The sequence below is a fragment of the Eumetopias jubatus genome, unplaced genomic scaffold (genome assembly GCF_037043125.1).
Source record: "Eumetopias jubatus isolate StellerSeaLion01/CBP00866 unplaced genomic scaffold, mEumJub1_p1.0 scaffold_8, whole genome shotgun sequence".
Lineage (NCBI taxonomy): Eukaryota > Metazoa > Chordata > Mammalia > Carnivora > Otariidae > Eumetopias > Eumetopias jubatus.
Genome location: NW_028274814.1, coordinates 101,026,486 through 101,050,527, shown reverse-complemented (window position 1 = coordinate 101,050,527; position 24,042 = coordinate 101,026,486). Strand labels below are relative to the sequence as shown.

At 35.0% G+C, this 24,042-nt stretch overlaps 1 protein-coding gene across 7 annotated transcripts in view; it reads left to right on the top strand.

Annotated features, from left to right (window-relative positions):
• OSBPL8 (oxysterol binding protein like 8) overlaps nt 1-24,042 on the top strand; it is a 160,146-nt gene that overhangs the window by 64,548 nt on the left and 71,556 nt on the right. For 3 of the 7 annotated variants that reach the window (XM_028105402.2, XM_028105403.2, XM_088025277.1), the window contains 3 exons: nt 990-1,028; nt 6,842-6,878; nt 15,582-15,719. In XM_028105402.2, the coding sequence (XP_027961203.1) occupies nt 990-1,028; nt 6,842-6,878; nt 15,582-15,719 (214 nt within the window). The remainder of the gene's footprint in view (nt 1-989; nt 1,029-6,841; nt 6,879-15,581; nt 15,720-24,042) is intronic. The other 4 variants (XM_028105400.2, XM_088025279.1, XM_088025278.1 and 1 more) reach the window with 4 other exon arrangements.

Genomic DNA, 24,042 nt, shown 5'->3' with positions numbered 1-24,042 from the left:
CTAGCAGAGTGAATGAATGAGTGAGGTGAGACTTAATGCAGGGACATCTATTGAAAGGTAGATGAGAAATGAGGTGATGTGGGTCTGGCCTAGGTAATAGTATTAATGAGAATTGAAAGAAAGGACCAGATGTGAGGTAGACATTGTCTATGTAAAAATCATCAGAACTTAAGGACTTCATGAGATGTTGGGGGGAAAGAGTCTGAGATGACTCAAGGGTTTAGGTCTGAGTGAAAGAAAGAAGCTACCATTGAAAGACTTGGGCAAATTGCCATGGAACCTGATTTCTGAGAGAAGCTACTGAGTGCTGTTTTTGACTTAAAGATGCTTTCTAAAGCCAGCTTAGAGCCCTTCCTTTGTTTAGAGAATTTTAGAACCAGAAGTTAATTTGCAATAATGTCTGAACATACAGGTACCGATGTTTTGGAGTGAAGTTTTGGAGATAGGGTAGGACTTGGAAGTCGTCTGAATGAAGGTAATAAGTATGCCTTGAGCATGAATGCAATCTGCAGGAAAGGAGCAGATAGAGGAAAAAAACAAACAGCTGAGGACTGAGCGCTGGTTATGGCCACTCACTTAATGAGAAGACAGAGTGGAGCCAGGAAAACAGGAGAAGGGAAGGCAGAGGAGTAGAGTACTTCAGAAACCAAGAGAGGAGAAAGTTTACATGGGGAAAAGGCTGATAGAATTAAATAAATGCAGGGAGGATAAGAACTGTGAAAAAGCCCCAGAGCATGCCAGAGAGGACTTCACAGATTGGCAGATTGACTGGAATTTCCTGAAGCCTCAGAGATTTTTGTTTTTTGTTTTTTCTTTTGGAAAGGATTTAGTTTCCAGTGTAAATGTATTATTGTACTTTTTTTTTTTTTTTTGCTGCTGCTTAAAAGATTAATGCACCACTTAATTCATTTATACACTGGATGCTCTCTAAATTCAGATTCAAGTATTTGACATTAAATCACTCCTGAGAAAATTTGTTTTTTTTTTAGATCTTGCCATATTCAGAAGTTGCTGAAGTTCAAGAGACAGTGAGTAATATATGGTGCTATGTTTGGAATGTTAACATTTTTGTATTTTTTGAGGATTTCGAGTTGGATTCTTAAAATATATTTTTCACTGTATTTTATCATAGATGATTATGCCATTATACTAAGTAATTCATGTAGATTGAAAAGATCACTTTAAAAATGTTTTCATTTTTTTCTAAAATGTGAATGTAATTTTTTTTTTACTGTAAAAATAATGCATACCAATGGCATATTTAAACAATACAGAGAATATAATAAATAAAATTCTACCTTCTAGGGGCAACCACTTTTAATATTCTGGTGGCCTCTTTACTAAGTTTCTTCATATGTATATGTCTTACATATGGAATTTTATAAAAATGGAGTCCATACAAACTTTTTATAGCCTATTTTTAAAAGTCAGTGTATAATGAATGATGTTCAGTCAGTGGGAAAAAAAACACTTCAATGGCTACATAGTATTTCATTGTATGAATGTATTTAATAATTACTGTTTTAGATTACTGTAAGTGATGTGATAAATATCTATGGTCACATCTTTTTAAATTATTTTGGATGATCACTTTAGTGTACATTCCTAGAAGTGCATTTGCTGAAACAAAAGTCTGATTAGGTTATTTTAAAATAACTGCCTGGCAGGCCAGTTAATATTCTCTAACAGTGATAAACTCTAGTTCCTAGAAAAATATTTCCATAAAATATCTCCTGTAAAACTGAGGGATAAAATGTACACAGTGTGTGTTTTGCATTTGATTGCAAAAATACGAAAAGTTCAGTTGAATGTAGAAAGAGGACTCCTATAGGAAGAATAAACAAATCTCAGATGTGTTTTAGATCTCTCACTGAAGACTCTTACTCTTAAGGGCCAAAGATAACACTAAACAGAGCACTCTTGGGATGTTTTATATAATCCTCCTTCCAGATTGTGGCTTCTGAGAGCCAGCTGCAGAAGGATTGCTTCTATGAATACAACTTGATCAACTATGATGGGGGAAGAGGTGCAACTTGCTTGAAACTTTATTTTCAAGTTGTATCAAAGCTGTTTGTGCTTTGGCTTAAGCTCAAAAGATGGCTTAAGTCAAATTGATATGTATGTTAAGAGTGAGGTGCTGTGCTTAAGGCAATGGAATCAAGCTATAGCTCTTATGGGATTGTTTCTGTGTTACAAGGTGGTCATCTGTCCTGAATTGCTTATGACTAAGGGGTTTCCCAGGATGAAGGGTGGGATTATGAACTTCTACCTATTCCTTTACACTTCTGAAAGTTGGCGAGTTTTATGCTAATTATGGATGGCGTGACAAATATTTAGAAGTACATTAAATAAAATCCCATTTTTGCATAATGCTCTTTTCCTGAGATTTGTAGACTAAATTCAGTAAAGATTTAGGTAATGGCTATATTTCATACTTTTAGTTAAAATTGTTAATAGTATGCTAATAATAAATAGAAAAACTCTAGGCGTGTTGCTATTATTTTATCACTTGTTGAAATGACTGTGTGGACATTTTTGAAGGGATAATGATAAATATGTTGTTATTCAGTTAGGGAAAATGTTTCCATCATATCTTTAATGGTCTTTTTTTGAACAAGCTGAGGTAAAGTTCCTGGATTCTTTGAGTTTCTAAGAAAGTAGTATTTTGGTTCTCTAACAAAGGCCAAGAAGAGTTGGTTAGCTTTTTATTTTTTAAACTATCTTACAAGGTACTTGTGTAGACTGTTTCCACATCAATAATTTCACATTGTCTTTATTTATGTGTTATACAACATAGAACTGTGCAGATTAGGCCCAGGTCCTAAAAAGCAGTAAAAGTAAGAAGTGTAGTATGCAATTTAGCCATGTACACAAGTGATATAAGTTACTTGGTAAAATTAATATATAATCTTCAATTACTTATATCCCATTTCCCATTGGCATTACTTACAGGCAACTCTGGGATGATAATTTCACTTGTATACCTGTTAAGTGCCTTTAATCCACAACGTTCTGGGGAAGGTGTCTGAAGTCTTGCTTCTTTTTTTTTTTTTATTGTATTTCCACTTTTATTTAGAGTGTTTCAGCTTAATTCTTAGTTCTGTTGTTCCATTATAATGTATGGTTTCTGGTCCCTGTTCTTTTTTCTGTTGCATTTTTTAGTCTCCTGTGATTAGCCACTCAGATCATATATCTTAACTGTCACATACCATAATTTATACTGTTTCTTACAAACCTGAACCTTTCTCTGTACAGGTGTGTATGTCCAATTGCCTACTTGACGTTTTGACGTGGATGTCGAACAGACATTTCAGACCTAACCTATCTCAAATTTAGCACTTCTGTTTCTTTCTGTAAACTAAACCCTCTCATTGTCCTTTCCATCTCAGACAATGCAGTTTCATCCTTCCAGGTGCTCAGATCCCAACACTTATCATTTTGATTCCTCTTTTTAAAAAAAAAAACAAAACTTCGTACTTGGTCTGTTTGGAAACCCTCTTGGCTCTACTTTTAAAATATATTCAGAACTCAGCTACTTCCTCTCAGCCTCACTGCCACCACCCGCGTCCAAGTCTTCCTCCCCCTAGATTACTGCAGTAACTCCCTAACAGAGTGCACCCCTGTCCCTCGAGTCCACTCTCCGTATAGCGGCCAGAACAGTCCTGTTAAAACATCATCGGATTATGTCACTCCTTTTCTCAGAAATCCAGTGGCTCTCCATCTCATTCAGAATAAAGCCAAAGTCCTGACGAGGTCCTACATAACCTGGCACCCATTTACTTCTTTGACTTCATTTCCTACTACTCTCCTAGTTGTATTGTATTCCAGCCTCTCTGGACTTTTTACTGTCCTCCAAGCCCTCCACACTTGCTCCCATCCCAGTCCTCCACCCCACACTTGTTCCTCCCTCCGCCTAGAGTACTCTTCCCCTTCATGTCCTTAGGGTAAACTTCCTCATTTTTTTCAGTCAATTCTGTAGAGAAGTCTTCTTAGGCCACCCTGTCTTAAATTATAACTCCCTCTTCCTTAACCTTTTTTTTTTAAGATTTTATTTATTTATTTTGACAGAGAGAGACACAGCGAGAGAGGGAACACAAGCAGGGGGAGTGGGAGAGGCAGAAGCAGACTCCCTGCTGAGCAGGGAGCCCGACGCGGGGCTCGATCCCAGGACCCCGGGACCATGACCTGAGCCGAAGGCAGACGCTTAACGACTGAGCCACCCAGACGCCCCTTTCTTCCTTAACCTTTTATGTGTCCTCGTTCTTGGCTTATTTTTTCCTCAGTATTTATACTATATAATATGCAGCAAGTTTTTACTTGTTCAGTATGTTATTGTTCATCTCTCCCATTGAACATGACTACCACAAAGGGCAAAATTTTTGTCTTTTTTGTTCTTTGTTCACTGCTATATCCCTTGGGTGCCTGAAATGATACCTGTCTATATAGTAGGTACTCATAAATATTTGGATGGATCAATCAGTGATATGAATAGTGTTTATTTTGATTCTTCAGTGTCTCAATATGAAAAAAATTAGATTAATAGGATCAGATTTATATGACAAACATGCTTGAAGTTATGTTGGAAGCATAATTTGAAACAAATATCAGAAGTTGCTGTATATGCTAGGGATTATTTTCTGGGAGCAAACACGCAAGGAGTACAGCTGTAAAGAAGTTGATATAATGCTGTTAATTAACAAAATTTGAGAATATGTATGATGAAAGTGAACTTAATCGTTTATCCTAAATAGAAGACCAACTAAAAAAACCTTCAAAAATGACTGGCCCCTGTGAAATTAAATAGTCCCAACTGTGCATATATGGTTAGAACTGTTGTTCTCCTTCAAGAAATTCAGATTTACTGGTAAATCTAGGGAAATGAGTAATTATTCATACCATTATAAAAAGATATTTTTAGAGAATGTCTATGAAATATTTGTCAAGTTTACCATGGTTGACTCTGTCATTTTCCTTCTTTCCATTTTCCAGTATCATATTAGTTATTTATTGGTACATAACAAATTATCCAAAAATTAAGTGGTATAAAACAAGAAGTATTTGTTATTTATTATTTCTATGGATCAGGAATCCAAGAGCAGTTTATGAGATGTCTCTGGCTCAAAATCTCTCAAATGGTTGCAGTCAAGCTACTGGGGAGGGTGTGTGCTGCAATCTCATCTGAAAGCTTGACTGGGTGGATGGGAGGGCAAGGAGGACGAAGGCAGGAGATTTATTTACAAACTCAAGTAGTAGTTGTTGACACATCATTCCTTCAGCTCATGGGCCTACCTACAAGGCTGCCTCATGACTCTGCAGTTGGCTTTCCCTAGGGAAAGCAAGAGACTATAAATAAGATGGAGATCATAGTCTTTTTACTGTGTAATCTTGGAAGTGATGTCCGTTCATTTCTGCCATATTCTATTTATTAGAAGTGATTCAGTGAGTCCAGAATACTCTCAAAGAGAGGGGATTCTACACAAAGACATGGGGATCACTGGAGCCTTTGTAGAGATCTCCTGCCACAAATACTTCAATCTTTTCCCACATGTTTGCTAGTTGTGGTAACATGGCCATCAGTAATAAGGATTTGGGCACAATTAGTTCATTGTCATTACAGCTGTATTTTTTTAGTTTGTGAAGCTGATAGCAGTTTATAGAATGGGCAACTACAGAAAAATGACTAGAGCAAATACCTTTAAAGGAATTAAAACACAATTTTGAGCATTAGGGAAGCAACAGGGCCAAGATTTTTCTGAAGGAGGCAAAACAAACAACTACCCTTCTTTTTGGTCACAGGTAATTAAGATTCCTTCATTCCCTTTAAATAAAAAGCAAGCAATAATGTAATCAGTGGGAATTTTTTATTTTTGTTGTAACTTTAGTTTTGATGTTACTATACTTGGTATTTGGAATGAAAGAAAGCTAAGGACTCTGTTTCTACCAAGGGAGACCAAAACACTTGTCTGTAGGCAACATTTAGCATAATATAAGTAGGCAACATTTAGCATAATGTTGTATGTTAAAATAGTTACCAGACAAAAGGTCAGTAGTCTTTTACCATTTCTTTTAGTTGATTGCAAGTTACTCATTTCAGAATTGGGTCTTTGTACTTCCAAATGACCAGTAGCTCCACGTGCTAACACTTCATATTTAGTGGGTCTTAAGAAAATTTGTCTGACAATAAAACTGATCAGTTTATCATTCTAATCAATATTAATCAATATTCCTCTTTTCTTTTTTGCCATTTGAGAAAAAATTTGTTCTACTTTGTTGATGTCTTTGTAAAAGCTCTGCGCACAATGCTTGGCATATAATAAGCACTCATTAAATGTTCTTTCTTTTTATAGAAGAAACAGACTGAATTTCTATGTAGTGTTAAGTGCTTTCATGGCATGCAGAACTAATATTTAATAGTGCATGGGTGTTATAGATTTTTAAACCATTTAAATTTAAAGAATGAACAACTTTGGGCTGTCCCTTACATTTCTAAATAATTTTACCACTCCTAACCCATACCTTGAGTTAAAATTGAAAGTAATTTTTGATTTGAATAATTTTCAAAACAAAATACTTAGTTGATTTCATTTTTGTCTTTCCACCTTTCTTTTCCAAAATTTAAACAAATATTTGATAATGCTTAAACCAAAATCTTTTTATGTGTGGCAAAGGAAATTCCTTGTGAATTATGATTATTAGGATTGATGTGCATGTGCTTTCTACTTATAAACTAATGCTTATTTTCCTTGTCCTTTTGTTTCACTGCTGCTTCAATCCTGATGCATTTTGCTTCTTCCTGGTTTGGATTGTATTTGTTTGCTGCTCAATTACCCTGCATTTAAAGCTTCTTGGTGATAGCAAAGATGTCCTTGGGCCATCAAGTAAGTAGCCAAAGTTTGAATGGCATATTTGGAGACAATATTTTGCTGTATACTTATAAAAGGCATACGGTATTTCTCTTTTGATTATTAAATCATCTACTTTTATTTCTAGGCACTGAAATTCTAAGCAAAGAATATAAATGGTCATTCAGTGCCCATCTGCTCTCAGTGCCCATCTGAGATTGATAGTGTTTGTATATTTACTTCTTGATTGTCTAAAGATGGATTATTTACTTAGCTAGTTATCTAATTCATAATTCAGGACCTCTTCTTCATAGTTTTCCTTTCTATGATCTTCATAAAGCATAGATCAGACTTCTTCGAGACTGGACATGGTACAAGAAATTCACTACCATTTGAAAATGAGAAACATTGTTTTGTTTTTTCATAATCTTTACATAATAGATAATTTGGTTATGAAACACATTTATTTGTACTTTGGGGATTTCATAAGTGAAACATGTTTCATCTTAGGGATTTAGAAGATGTACCTATTAAATTTATGTGTGAAAAAAAGTTTTTTTGACCAGACACTGTGCTGGCTTTGGGGCGGATATGATGAGTAAAACATGTGCCCTGCCCTTAAGGATCATGATAGTCTAGTAGGGGAGTTTTACCCATTAATAGATAATTTCAGAGCATTGTAACAGAGGCAACTTTTGTATTGAAAAATCAGAATTACTGAGGTGAAAGGAACCTCAGATATCATCTAATAAAGCATTAACTTTGTAGATAAAGAGCCTGAAGCTAAGGACTTAAAGGATCGAGTTAGAATTAGTTACTAGCCCAGTGTATTCTTTCCTGGTTTTAAGACATCATAAACCATCAGTTTGCTGAATTCAAATCTAACCAAATAATTTAAATATTACTGTGTCATAAATCAGATAAAGATTTAAACTTTATTGAAGGGAAATGTAGAAATTTTATTGATTTAGAAAGTTTTAGTGTTTATTCCTAAACAGTTATCTGACCACTGCAAGTCAGTTTACTGCTCTGGGGCTCATTTTTTTTTTTTTTTCATTGGCTAAAGAAGGGGCTGAGCAAGATAATGTCAAGCATTTTTCTAGTTGTAAAATTCTTTGGTATGGATTGGTTGCTATTTGTCTCTAATACTGATTATAGTATGTATGTAATTTTTTTCTAAAAAGAGACAATTTAAAGTAATATGCTAAAATTCCTTTTTAGGGGTGCCTAGGTGGCTCAGTCGTTAAGCGTCTGCCTTCGGCTCCCAGGGTCCTGGGATGGAGCCCCACATCAGGTTCCCTGCTCAGTGGGAAGCCTGCTTCTCCCTTTCCCACTCCCCTTGCTTATGTTCCCTCTCTCACTGTGTCTCTGTCAAATAAATAAAATCTTTAAAAAATAAAATAAAATTCCTTTTTAAAGGGGCTAGGCATAGCTGGCTCAGTCCATAGAGCATGTAACTCTTGATTTTGGGGTTATAAGTTCGAGCCCCATGTTGGGTGTAGAGATTACTTTTTTAAAAAAATTTATTATTTTTTAAGATTTTATTTATTTCAAAGAGAGCATAAGCAGGGGTAAGTGGCAGGCAGAGAGCGAAGCAGGCTTCTCACTGAGCAAGGAGCCCGATGTGGGACTCAGTCCCAGCACCCTGGGATCATGACCTGAGCCGAAGGGTGCTTAACTGACTGAGCCACCGCAGCATCCCGAGTATAGATATTACTTAAAAGTAAAAATAAAATCTTTAAAAAAAAAATCCTTTTTAAAATTCTTAGTTGCAATAATTCATAGTATTTTAAATATATTATTATATACCCAGCATTATTAGAAGAGTAGAAATTTTAAAAGTTGAAAAAGTATACAGATATCAAAACATTTTTATGTTTTCTTGGCAGGCTTACTTGTGATACCTGGCAGATATTTTCAATGGATTTTCCAATTACTTTAGTTACTTCATTTTTTAGATGTTGGCTCAGGTGAACTGATCAGCAGTGCTGAACTGAAAAATAGAATTGAATTTTTAATACAAGTTACAATGGTTCTATTTTAGGAATTAGATTTTATAAATGGAGGTCTTTAATTTCTACTTCTAATAGAAGAGATTTATTGTGGTTACATATTTTCTGCATACGCAAATAAGAATATACAGTATATATTAGAGATGAGTTTCTATTCTACTCTGTCAACTATTAAAAGGCTGAAGCTATATAATTATTTACTGGAGATCACATATCTTTGAGTGAAAAGTAGTTTCATTAATATTAGGATCAATACTGAATGAAAAAACTAGAATGATATATACAAACATACTTCGATTCTTTAAGTATTTGAGAAAAGGTACACCATCTGTAAGGGGAGTCTTATGATTTACATAGAGATTATTTATGACTTTAATTACTTAACTTTATCTTAGCTTCCTTAGATTAAGGGCAAACTCCAGACTATGAAGTTTGGAAAATTCTTCAGATTTTATATTGAGGAGTTGACTTAATGAAGTAAAGATGGTAGTTATAGAATCATATTCTCCTTAGAAGTTACAGCTGGTATGTTAATTATGTTACTATTAATTATTTCAGTGTGGTTAGTTTCTACTATACTTAAGGTAATAATGCAATATGAATAGCAAAGTAGGTTACTTTATTTCCACTATAAAGTAGAACCGTAAGAGGGCACTGTTATGCTATCTTTAGTAGGTGAGGCAGTTGTGGCAGAAAGTATTCTGGAATCATGCAGTGATTCATTTGTCAAATATCATTTGCATTTAGCAAGTATTTATTGTCAGTTTTAGGCTAAGGGGTACAGATAAAAAAGTGAATGCCCTTCTGGAGCTTTCATTCAAATAGTCTTAAGATTATACAAATGATGTAGGACATCAAAATGATTTTTATATTTTGCAAATCCTATTGTCTGTATAGTTGTTAATGTTTGCAAATGGGGTAAGAAGAATAAGAGAAAAAAAATCCTAAATTTTTTCTAAATATACAGTATACTCTGTATATTGCTATTTCTATAATCAACATCATAAATAGTAATACCTCTACTAGTAAGAAGGAGATGGATACAACAAATTTGCACTTCTTAGACTATTTCCTTCTTTATATAGTGAAGTTATTCAAGATATACATACTTGTATCTTATGGAATACTGAAGCATAGTTTAATTCTGTTAGTTGTTCTTCTCATAATGTATTTTAAATTAGCCTAAAATGTACTAATGTCTGATACCACAGAAGAATATATGTAGCATATATAAATTATGTATGATACTACAAAAGAAGATACATAGTATATATAAATTATAAAGCGTAATCATCCAGTGAATATGTGTTGAACATATGAACGTACCACTCAAGACCTTGAATCTTTAAAATCCCTCATGTTCAACTATGTGCTTCTTCTCTCCTCTATCCCTGTTTGCCAGCCCCCAAGAAATGATGACTAGTTTTTATTTTTTATCATTTGCTTTTTTAAAAAATGTATTTTTTGATATTTTTAAATTCCATATGTGTCACTGAGTTTTGCTTGGTTAATTTTATGAGTGGTATCATGCTTTATGTCATATTCTAGAACTTGTTTTTTGTGTTAATATTTTCAAGATACAACCATGTTTGGGGGTATAGATACAGAGCATTCTTTTTCACTGCTGGATGCTATTCCATTATATGCATATAGTGCAGTCTATTAATCCATTTTATTTTCAGTTGATGACTAAGTTGTTTTGACTTTTGCTCTTATGAAAATTCTTGTTGTCTCTTGGTAAATGCATATAAGAATACTATTTCTAGGTATAAAGCTAAAAGTAGAACTGTTGGACCCATAGAGTATGCTGAAATTCAGTTTTATAAGGTAGTTCTATATTGTTCTCCAAAGTGCTTATATCAGTTTATTCTCCAGCATCAGTACTTAAAATGTCTCATTGATTCTCATCCCTCTCAGCATTTCGTGTTATCAGGCTTACTAATTTTTGTCAGTTTTACTAAGTTTAAAATATTTATTTCATTGTGATCTTAGTTTGTCTTTTTCTGGTTACTAAAGAGGATGAACATCTTTTTGTATATTTATTGGCCGTTTAATTTCTTCTTTCATGAACTCACTGTTCAAGTCCACCCCTCCCTCATTTTTCTTTTTCTTTAATTAAATTTTTTTTTTTTGTATGGAGATACAATTGACAAATTTATATTAGTTTCAGGTGTACAGTGATGATTCAGTATTTGTATATTTTGCAAATGGTCACCACAGTAAGTCTAGTTAACATCCATCACCATACATAGTTACAGATTTTTTTTTCTTATGAGAACTTTTAAGATTTTTTTTTTTTAAAGATTTTATTTATTTGACAGAGAGAGAGCTAATGAGAGCATGAACACAAGCAGGGGGAGTGGGAGAGGGAGAAGCAGGCTTTCTGCCAAGCAGGGAGCCCGATGCGGGGCTTGATCCCAGGACCCTGGGATCATGACCTGAGCCAAAGGCAGACGCATAACTCACTGAGCCACCCAGGTGCCTGAGAACTTTTAAGATTTATTCTCTTAGCAACGTTCAAATATGCAGTATTAGTATTAACTATAATCATCATCCTGTACATTTCATTCACATGACTTATTTATTCTATAACTGAAAGTTTATACCCTTTGATTCCCTTCACCCATTTTGCCCACTCGTTACCCCCCTGCCTGTGTCTTTTCTCTGTATCTATGAACTTGGTTTTTGAACTTGGATCATACCATATTTGTCTTTCTCTGTCAGACTTATTTTACTTAGCATAGTTCCCTCAGGGTCCATCCATGTTATAAATGGCAAAATTTCATTCTTCTTTATGGCTGAGTAGTAGTCCATTCATTTGTCAATGGGCACTTAGATTATTTCCATGTCTTGATTATGGTAAATAATACCATGCTATGGTGAACATAGGGGTGCATATATCTTTTTGAATTTGTGTTTTCATTTTCTTCAGAAAAATATACATAAGTTGAATTGCTAGATTATATGGTAGTTTTTGTAACTAACTTCTTGAGGACCTTTCATGCTGTTTTCCATAGTGGCTATGACAATTTACATTCCCACCAGTTGTGCATAGGCAGTCAGGTTTCTCCATATCCTTGCCAACGCTTGTTATTTACTTTTTTTTGAGAAAAGCCATTCTGATAGTTGTGAGAGGATAGCTCATTGAAGTTTTGATTTGCATTTCCCTAATGATTAGTGATGTTTAGCATCTATTCATGTACCTGTTGGCCATTATTTTCTTTGGAAGAGTGTTCAGACATTCTGCCCATTTTTAAGTCAAATTTTTTGTTTTTTGCTGATGAGTTGTATAAGTTCTTGATGCATTTTGGACATTAACCCCTTACCAGATATATGACTTGCAAGTACTTTCTCCCATTCAGTAGCTTGTCTTTTCATTTTGTTGATGGCTTCCTTTGTGCTGCAGAAGCTTTTTTGAGGGAGTCCTATTGTTTATTTTTGCTTTTGTTGCCTCTGCTTTTGGTGTCAGATCCAAAAAAACATCACCAGTTCTGATGTCAAGGAGCTTACTGCCTGTGTTTTCTTTTAGGGAGTTTTAGGGTTTCAGGTCTTATATTCAAGTCTTTGATCCATTTTGAGTTAATTTTTGAATATGATGTATGATAGTGGTCCAGTTTCATTCTTCTGCATGTGGCTGTCCAGTTTCCCCAGTATGACTTATTGAAGAGACTTCCCTTTCTCCATTATGTATTCTTGGCTCCTTTCATGAATTAATTTGACCATATATGCATAGGTATATTTTTGGGCTATTCTATTCTATTCTGTCTTTTTTTATGCCAGTATCGTACTGTTTTGATTATTTTGATTATTGTTTTGCTTAGTTCTGTTTTATAGTTTGAAACCAGAGAGCATGATGCCTTCAGCTTTGTTCTTCTGTTTCAAGATTATTTTGATTATTCAGGGTCTTTTGTGGCTCCATACAAATTTTAGGATTTTTTGTTCTATTTCTGTGAAAAACGCCATTGGAATTAAAAACATTTTTTTAAAGATTTTATTTATTTATTTTAGAGAGGGCATGCACAAGCTAGGGGAGCAGGAGAGGGACAGGGAGTGGGGAAAGAATCCCAAGCTCAGCGTCCCGATGTGGGGCTCAATCTCATGACCTGAACTGAAACCAAGAATTGGACACTTAACTGACTGAGCCACCCAGGCACCCTGCCATTGGAATTTTGATAGGGGTTGCATTGAATCTGTAGGTTGCTTTAGGTAGTATGGACATTTTAACAATATTAATTATTCCAATCCATGAGCATGGAATGTCTTTCCATTTGTGTCGTCTTCAGTTTCTTTTATCACTGTCTTACAGTTTTCAGTGTACAGGTTTTTAATCTCCTTGGTTAAATGTATTCCTAGGCATTTAATCTTTTTGATATGTCCCTAAATTTTCCTATTGAATTGTTGGTCTTTTTCCACTTGATTTATAGGGTTATTATTAATTTTTTAACATATTCTGGATACCAACCCTTTGTTAATTGTATAGGTTGCATGTATCCTGTTTTTCTTTTTAACTTTTAATGGTACCTTTTGATTAAAATCTTAATACAGCAGAATTTATTTATACCTTCTCTATGCCAGAACCATACCAGGACTTGAGGATTAATGGAAATATAAGGCAGACAAAACTCCTTTCTCTTGTGGAACTTATGGTCTAGCGGGAGAAGGCAGACAATAAACAAATGATTTCAGACAGTGATAAGTGATAATTTCAGACAGTGATAAGAGCTACAATGAAAATCATGTTTGATAAAGTGATAGATTATAATTGTGGCAGGGTGCACAGTAACCAAAAAAAATTTATAAATTGTATTAAAATTAAGAACTTATCACAGGTACCATGAAGAGCTTTTCTGAAGAGATGACATTTGAACGCACACAACAAATGATGAGGGGGTCAATAGTGTGACTGTCTGGGGTAGGAGTTTTCCAGGTAGAGGGAACCAGAGATTTAAAGGCCCAGAGACTGGGGCAAAATGGCATGTTTTGAGGAATACCAAGAAGGCTATTATAGCTAGAGCCAAGTGACTACAGAGGAGAGTAGTAGAGAATGAGGTTGGAAAGGTAAGGGGTGGGGGGGCAGCCACTTTTGAGTTCTTATGCCATGGAATTTATTGCAAGTATAATGGAAAGCCATTGAGGATATTTCTGCATGGTGCAAATCTGATTCATGATTTACAAAGATTGTTCAGGCTTCTATGTAGAGAATGAATTCTACAAAAGCAAGGAGCGAGACCGTAAGTCTGGAGACTAGGTAAAAATCTGTTGCTATGATCCAGTGGAAAAGCAGTGGTTGGCTTAGAACAGGGTGGTAGTTGTGGAAGTGGGGAGAAGTAAAAGGATTCTAGATGAATTTTGAACATAGACTATAAAGATCTCACAGATGAATTGGATGTGAAGCATGAAAGAAAGGAAGAATAGAAGAATATATCTAAGGTTTTTGGCTTGAGAAAGTGGGGGAGGAGAGTAGTAATTCCACTGAGATGCAGGAGAAGCAGGTTTGCAGAATAAGCAGAATCAAGAATTATGCTCTGGATAAATTTGAGATGCTTATTAAGTAATAGAGGTTATTATAAGGCAGGTAATTGGACATGTGAGTTCAAGGAGGGATATAAATTCAGGAGTCTATAGATTCTTTTTTTATGGACTTGATGGGAACATAAATTTTTATATCTTGGGTGTTAAGTGAAAGTTTTTTGAATTTTTACATTGAAATTTATAGAGCTAAAATAGAATTCTTAAACTTTAGCACAATGGGAAACAATTTGAACTTAAAGCAATCGATTTAAAAGATGTGATAAAAATATGAATGTGAAATTCTGGTTAAGTTAAAAATTAAATCTGTGGTGAGGACAGAATCATTCTCCCTCAAGATAAAGCTAAAGTTTTTGTAGGCAGAAAGCACAGAAACATAAATTGAAAGGACCTGGAGACCCTGGGGCACTGTGGGTTTGGTCACAGTTTGCCCTATTTCTTCATTGAGTGTGTTTCTCTTTTCTGTCCTCTCTGCAACTGGACATTGCTCATCTTTATTAGTAGCTTGGTCAAATAGGTGAATAACAACTTTAAACACTATTTAAATTGATTATTGGGACAGCAAGCTTTTAAGAGATTAGACTTTGGAACCAAATGCTCCTAAGTTAGACCTCTTACCTCTATTAGTCTTAGGCATGACAGTCTCTGAATGAACCTCAAGTTTTCCTGTCTCTAAAATCATCTCTAGAAATCATACCTACTTTTCATGCAAATTAGAAATTAAAGTATAAATTCTAGTGAATGCAAATATTTTATGCTGCTACTAATTTGTATTTTTTCTGATCACTAATGAAGGTTGACTATCTTCATATGTTTATTGACCATTTGTATTTCATTTATGAAATGAATTTGTCTCGTTTATTGCTTTATTGGCAAATATAAAGAGTTAATAGAACAGTGAAAAATCCATAGTAACCTTGGAGTACCTTTCATTATCAGTTGACTATGTGTTTTCATTTTTATAATGTCTGTATTTTGTGTAATTTGACTCATGCATATACCTATCAGTTTCTCTTGGATTGATGGAAAACTACAATTAAAAGAAAACAAAGCAATTATGCAAATTAAAGTATGGAGTTGGTAAAATGAACATAACCATTGAGACTGTTTCAGTCTTAGTTCTATTCCATGTTGTTAACCATGCCATTTTGTAAATCTGTAACATAAGTACTAATTCTTTTTGCCTTCTTTCCTTGAGCTGTGGTAGCAAACAGTGACGAATCTCAACTTCTGACACCAGGAAAGATGAGTCAGCGCCAAGGGAAAGAAGCTTATCCAACGCCAACCAAAGATTTGTACCAGCCATCTTTTAGTCCAGCAAGTCCTCATAGTCAGGGTAAGAAATTGTGCTTTTAATTTTGTTGTGGTTTTAAGGGGAGAATGAATTTTAGGTCTACCATAACTTTTTTCTTTGTAACTATTTGGTTTTATAGTGTTTTTTTATTTGTTTTGGTCATTCATTATACTCTTGAAATGAGTTTATTTTCCCTTAGAGTCCTTTTAATTTCTCTTCTATTCTCTAGTGTACTTGATTACTTATACTTTTCTTCTAATTGAGTGATTCTCAAACTTTGTGGTCTCAAGACTCCTTTACTATGTTAAAAATTGTTGAGGACCTCAAAGAACTCTTACATAGGTTAACCTATTGATATTTATTATAAATTAGAATGAAGACATTTTAAAAATGTTTATAATTCATTTAAAATTATAATAAACCCATTACAGTTAATATGAATAACATTTTTATTAAAAAACAACTATGTTCCTCCTTCCCTTTTCCTCAAAAAAAAAAAAAAATTGAGAAGAGTGGTATTCTTTTCCCTCATAGTCGCTCAGATTTGGCTCTTTTGACATTTTGGGCTGGATAATTCTTTGTTGTGGGGGGCCATCATGTGCATTGTGGGATATTTAGCAGCATCTTTGGCCTCTACCCACTGGATGATAATAGCACTTTCTCGAGTTGTATACAACGAGCAATAGCTCTAGACTTTGGCAAATGTCCCAGATTGTCTTTGGTTGAGAACTACTGTCATACAATTTTTGGAAATCTCTGTGATATCTAGCTTAAGAAAAGACACCTGCATGTTCATATCTGCTTCTGCAGTTCATCTGTTAGGATGTGATGATTTGATTGAAGTATATGAATAAAATCTGGCCTCAGACATATATGTAGTCAGAAAACAGAGGATTACATTAATAGCTTTATACATAATTACAGATAGTCTTCTTTGATACTACACCAAAATTTGACAAGTGGTAGTTTCTTAAATATTGGTTGCAAAATGGAATCTGAAACATATCAATAATCTTTTCATACTCTCTTAAGTTAAAGTCCATTGCTCTATCTTGAACTTTGAATGGCTCTTTACTCATGCATGATTTTTTAACATCATGCATTAATCATTTGGGAAGTAGTTGCTTACTGAATTATGCAGATCTATTAAGTGTTGACACATTTTAAAAAACAATACAAAGATGTGCTTTATGCATACTTCTCTTGTCATACAGAATATTAAAACCATGTGTACTCAAGGTTTAAGATTAATAATTTTTACTGTTTCATCAAGAACATCTATAAGTGAAACTGGCCTTTTACTTTAAGTGCATGGCAATGAAGAAATCAGTGACTACTAGTTTGTTGCCTGTGCCTTGATTTGTGCTAAGGTGTCAGCGGTTTTACCCAACATTGCTTTTGTACCATCAGTGCAAATGTCAGCACAATGAAAATGTATTATGGAACTAGTTTTGACCTTGCAGACTCTCTAAAAGAGTCTTGGGGACTCCCGGGGATTATGGATCTCACTTCCTAATTCATAATTGATAAATTTTGTGTATTGAATTCTGCTTCTTAGTAAAGTTTATTTAATCAGATGCTTTGAAGTCTTGTGGTACTACAATGGCTATGGTGGAAAGACTTCTGCTTTTAAAACTGAGCACTTAAATTTGGTGTTTGAAAGCTAGTATGTACTTTTTTTATGGCAATACCATACTGTTTTGATTATCATAGCTCTGTGTTATAGTTTGAAACCAAGGAGCATGATGCCTTCAGCTTTGTTCTTTTTTTCAGGAAATTTTGATTATTCAGGGTCTTTTGTGTTTCCATTCAAATTTTAGAATTTTTTTGTTCTATTTCTGTGAAAAATGCCATTGGAATTTTTTTTAAAAGATTTTATTTAAGCAAATGTGCACGATTGGTGGGGAGGAGTAGAAGGTGAGGGAGAGAGGGGGCAAAGAGAGTGCCAAGCAGGCTGCACTCAGCAAAGTTATCAAATACTTTAAAAAATTTAATTTGGAGTCTTAACTATCACAATATCTCTGTATAATTAGTCAGGTTTTGGTGTTGTGATTTTATAATATTATTTTTTTAAAGATTTTATTTATTAGAGAGAGAGAGAGAGCTCACACACAAGCTGGGGGAGAGGCATAGGGAGAGGGAGAAGCAGACTCCCCCTGAGCAGGGAGCCTGATGCGGGGCTCGATCCCAGGACCCTGGGTTCATGACCTGAGCTGAAGGCAGCTGCTTAACTGACTGAGCCACCCAGGTGCCCCAGTAATGTTGTGACTTTATGAATTATTCTTTGAAAGGAGGATTTAGTTACTTTTTAGATGAATATTAATTGGTAAATAGTAAGTTACATGATCATTTTCTACTTTATTTCAGTGGAAAATTTTTTCTAGTCAGGTGTTTGTTGGAAAATTTTTATTTACCATTGTTGGAACTGGAAGAACTTTATATAAAAACAAAAATAATTACCATGTTAACATTTACTGTATAGTTGTTGAATATATTTTGGAAAGTTAACATTTTTGTTGCCAAAATGCTTTTTTTTTATTTTTTATTTATTTATTCATGAGAGACAGAGGGAGAGAGAGAGGGAGAAGCAGGCTCCCAAGGAGCAGGGAGCCCGATGCGGGACTTGATCCCAGGACCCTGGGATCATGACCTGAGCCAAAGGCAGATGCTTAACCATCTGAGCCACCCTACACACTGGTATAAATAACCTTCATTAAGATAAAATTCTGGATGGATGTAGTTTATGTGGTTTTTCCATTCTGTGCACCCCAATTTTGACTGTAATAGATTCATCTAATTCACATATCCGTGTACTAGAATATTTAGAGAAATTCTTTAACTTGGGACTTAATGAAGAAAAAGGTTAGTTACTAATAATTAAAACTACCCTCATTTATATTTATCATGAACATTTTCAGACAAACGGAATTTGAGAGAATAGTACAGTGAACACTAATATACCCATTAGGTAGATTTAAGAAATTAATAACTTTTTCTCATTTGTTTCATTTATTTGAGGGTGAGGCTGGAATATTTAGAATAAGTTACAGACCTCATGATATTGTATCTCAAAATACTTAATGCAATTAAAAACATTTTCTTACATAACCATTAAGGCCTCTAACAGAATTAGTGATAATTACTTAACACAGGCTAATACCTAGTCCATTTTCAAATTTCCCCAATTGTTCCCACATCTCTTTACAGTAGGCTTATTACCGTAGGCTGATCCAAGAAAGGTTCTTAGATTGTATTTTGTTGTTATGTCATTATATTTGCTTCAATCCCAAAGAGTCTTCTTGTTTACTTCTATTTTCTCTTGTTGCTTTTGGCTTTTTTTTATAAAACTGGATCAGTGTTCCTATGGAATATTTGACCTTTTACATTGGATCACCTTCTTGCAGGATTATTTAATTTGTTTTTCTATCTTCTGTATATTGTGTAAACTGGAAGTTAAATGCAACATTGCATTCAGGTTGAACATTTATGGCGAGATTATTTTGTACCAGATGTGTACTGTGAAGGGGGAAATGTATCTGCAACACATGAGAATTCACTTAATGTTTGATTGTCCCACTGTTAGTGACTTAAGATTGATCAGTAGGTTCAGGTGGTGACAGCCCTAGCCTCTTCATTGAAAGTTGCATCCTTTTTCCCCTTCTGACCTGAAAGTGAAATAGATCCAGCTGGCACCTGCTAACTAGTCTTTTCCCCCATCAACTTTTTTAAGGGTGTAAGCACCCTTTGATGACCATTTAATCAGTTAAAATATTAGGGGTTGAAAAATGGTGATTTTCTAATTCTGTCATTCTTTTTACATTTGTTACTAAAATTTTTCTGTAAAGAAGAAATCTTAATTGTCGTAGAGTTACTTGGTAAACATTAAAATATAGTTCCTATAGGAAAGGCAGGATAAATGGTTGTTTCCGCCTGAGAACCCATATTTAGATTAAAGAGATGATGTAAAGTCTGTTTCCAGTGGTTACACATAATTTTTTTTGCCTTTAAATTTTTTTTAATATGATAAAGAACTCATACATTCTAATATATTCTTTGTATTTCAATCATTGGTAAAATGAAGATGATAATAGTACCCAGCACATAAGATTTTTATAAGGCTTAAAATGTTAGTACATATAAAAAGCCTAGAACATAGCTTGGTAAATAATAACCATTCATGACAGCTGATTAATAAATAACATTTATTATTTTAAATGATTCTGTTTGGGTTAAAAGCTGATATTTCAGTTGTTGCTGTACTTCAGCATCTTACAGAGGCTCATTTAGAAATTCTTTTTAGCATGGATGGCCCATGTAAACCTCTAATTTTTGCATTTAAAGCAGCTGCAGTGTCAGTTATATCTTGATTTGCACCTAAGTGTTCCTGCATTAGTTACAGGTAAATTAATATTTGTGGAGTGAATTACATACTGAATGTTCTTATTTATTAAAGTCAACCTGTTTTCTTTGTGTAATGCAAGGTATCTCCCTCTGGTTTAACTACTGAAATTCTGTATCATAGTTTCCAGGTGTCAAATTTGTTTAAAATAAGATATATCAATTAACTTTAAAAAAAAAAAAGATTTACTTATTTTAGAGCGAGAAAGAGTGTGTGTCCATGGGTAGGGGGGAAGAGCAGAGAGAGAGGGAGAGAAGTAATCTCAAGCAGACTCCCTGCTGAGTGAGGAGCCCTATACAGGGCTCCATCTCACAACCCTGAGATCGTGACCGGAGCTGAAACCAAGAGTCAGACGGTCAACAGGCTGAGCCACTCAGGTGCCCCTATATCCATCAACTCTTGATTATGATGAGGATAAACTGCTGGAGGAGATTAACAAATGTCCTGTGAACCTCTTTGAATTGTCTACCATGTCTCAAATACTCTTGCTTAGTATTATCAGCTTCTGAATGGAAAGAGAGTTCCAAAAACTATTGACAGTAATAATGACTAACATTTAATGCTCTTTATTTCTCTAAGTGCTTTTTACACACATTAGTTCCTGGAATTCTTGCAAGAACCTTATGGTGTATAAATCATTCTTCCTGTTTCACAAGTGAGGAAATTGAGCAGTTGGTAAGGCTAATTTCCTTGCCCCAATTCACAGAAATAATACATGATAGAGTGTGAATTTGAACCTAGATATGATTCCAGAACTTGGTTTTGTTTGTTTGTTTTTTAGTTTCAGTGAATTAGTCATTCAGTTTTTTGATGCTCAAATTTTCTAAACTTTCAACTTTGGCTCCTGTGTCTTTTGATAGAACTCCATTATATGTAGAATGCTTTCTGTGGAGATTTTGAGTTTTCTTTTTCATTTTTGTTTTTGTTTTTGAGTAATATATAACAGTGCAATTACAGAGTCAGGTGGTGAGTATATGTTTTACTTTATAAGAAATTGGCCAAACTAATTCCAAAGTAGTTGTACCATTTTATATTTCTGTTAGCAGCATATGAGCATTTCAGTTGCTGTGTATTCTCAACCTTTTTTATTTAGCCATTCTAGTGAGCATGTAGTGGTATCACATTGTGGTTTTAATTTGCATTCTCTTATAACTAATGATGTTTATCTTTTCACATACTCATTGGCCACAGGTATATTTGAAGTGTAAGTTCAGAGTTTTTACCCATTTAAACAACTGGTGTGTTTATCTTATTATTGAATTTTAAGAGTTCTTTGTGTATTTCAGTATTGTGCTTTGGTAGCTGTGTTTATTGTATTTGCTTCAAGTTTTGGCATACCTTTTCATTGTACAAATGATTTCTTTCAAAGAGTAGATGCTTTTTAATTTTGATGAAGCCCACTTTATCATTTTTTACCCTATGATTCAAGCTTTTTTCCCCCCATCTCTACTGAAGAAATCTTTGTGTACCCTAAGGTTGCAGAGAACATTTTCTGTGATCTCTTCTAAAAGTGTTACAGCATTAAAACTCTGATCTCTGTTTTCATTCTTACTATTATATCTGAAGCCAGGTCTTTATTATTTCATACCTATGTACCACACCCTTCTAATTCTATTAGGACCTTGCCCTCCAGTATACTAGGCTCATCTTTCTTTTTCTTTTTTTAAAGATTTATTTATTTTAGAGAAGGAGTGTGCACGTGTGGGCAAGTGGGGCGAGGGGCAGAGGGAAAGAATCTTCAAGCAGACTCCCTGCTGAACGAGGACCCTGACGCAGGGCTCAATCCTATGACTCATGAGATCATGGCCTGAGCTGAAACCAAGATGTTGAACTGACTGAGCCACCCAGGCTCCCCTCAGGCTCATCTTTCTTAACAAAACAATCTTGTGTTAAGGTGAGATTATTATGAGAATGGGGCTTTTGTAGATGTATACAGGCAGAGAGTACATAGATCCTCTGAAGTAGGTCTCTGAGGGAAATAATATGAATAAAGAGAAATAGAAAATTACAAATGAAAATACAGCTTTTATTATTCAAGCTTGTAACCAAAAAGTTCACTAGATGCCTACAATTCTGTTGCTCCCATTCTCAAAAAGTTGACAGTTGATTGTTGCTTAAAGCAGTGGCTGCTGAGTCTGGCTGTGTCTGAGAATCACCTGGGAGCTTTGCTTAGATACAGATTTCTACTCCAGCCTTATGAAATCTCTAGGACTTTTTTTTTTTCTTCCTCTAGGGCGAGACCGTGTATTTATAAAGCTCTCCAAGTGTCTCTGATGTAGTAACATTTGGACAAATAGTCGAGAGCAAAAATTCCAGATTCCATAATCTGGTAGTCAGGACTCTTAGTTTGTCTGATTTTACGGTACCTTTCCAATCTCATTTTGTTTCCCGTCATCATGAACCCAGCAAGATGGCTTTCTTCCCTGTTCCCCAGTTTGTCTATGCTTTTATTTACCCTGGTCCTCCATAATGGAATGTCCTCTCCCTTTCCTTTGCTTATCTGAATACTTCTACTTACTAGGATGCCATTAGTAAAAAATGGCCTCAGAGTAAGGATCAGATTAAGAGTGCTTCTGTAAGATTTTATGTTGCAACTTCAGAAGAATTTAAGGCAATGTCTCTTAGATCCTTTCAGCTGGACAAAGGGCTTCAAAGGGTCTTAAAGGTGTACCTTTTAGAATGTCTCAGCTAGCCAAAAGAGCTAAGGCTCTTAAGTCTGCTCTCGAATAGCACCGTGACATAGCCCAAAGTAGTGAATAGTCTATCTCAAAGAAATTTGTGGTTGTGGCATCTGTTTCATTGAGGTTATTCTAATAAAATTCATAAGAAACTCAAAAAGTTTTTACAAGAATGGTGCTAAAGGAAGCACCACTAGCTTAGATGGAAAAGGATAGACATAGTTCAACGAAGTAGAGCCTTTGAGGGGGAGGGGGGACTCCTAATCTTGTGTGGGCATGAAGAAAGTTGAGAAAGCTCCACTGTTGTAAACATGGACCATTTCTTAAGAAAGAGGAAGACTGACTGACTCAGAGAATGGAGCCAGGAGCCCAGAGGGCAGAGTCAAGATCCACAAAGGACTATTTTCAAAGAACATGACTGTTCTAATCAAACTGCTGATGACGTGCCCAGCAGATTTCACAGTTGCTATGGCACTGTTGTGCCTTCTGTGTAATTCATTATCCTCTGCATCTTTTGAACTCAAGTGTCCATTGCAGTCCTGTCCCTGGCTTACTGCAGTGCGACAAATAAGTTATTTTTTGAGGTGATAGGATTTTGGTTTAAGAGGAGCTGTATCTGAGGAGTTATATGTGAGGAACTAAACCGAAGGAGTACCATTTGCACTTGAACCTGATTTAAATAACTAGATCCTGGCCTTAGAGCCAGTGCTATAATAGGATGACATTTTGGTTGGGGGGAGATGATGAGTATATTTTACATGTGGAAGGAATATGAATTAGGTGGACTCTGGTGTATTTCATTTTCAAAGATGACAGCAGTAATGTCTTCATCTTACATGACTTTTTTTTTTTTTTTTACTCTGTCCTGCAACTTGCCCATCAAGAAATGGACTTTATTCTTTTTTTTTCAGATCTAATTTATTTTTTTTTTGACAGAGAGATAGCACAAGTAGGCAGAGAGGCAGACACACGGTAGCTAGAGAAAGACATGGGGCAAGAAGGAGATGTAAGAAAGGAGATATTTGAGCATGTCCAGACATTTAAAGGATAAAGGCAGTAGAGAGAAATACAAAGCATGTGAGAAAGATGGGGGAGTTAATAGGGTAGGTCTCAGAGGAGGCAGCAGGGATGGGATCTAGTGTGCAGGTGAAGGGATTGAGAGGGCTAGGAATACAGCTGGAAAGTAGAGGAACCATGTTAGTGGGGATGCCAAGTAGCGTTCAGTCCTCAGTTGAGGTTGGTATTAATCTGCCTCAGTGTGAAATTTTCATCTGTAAGGTTAGGTTTT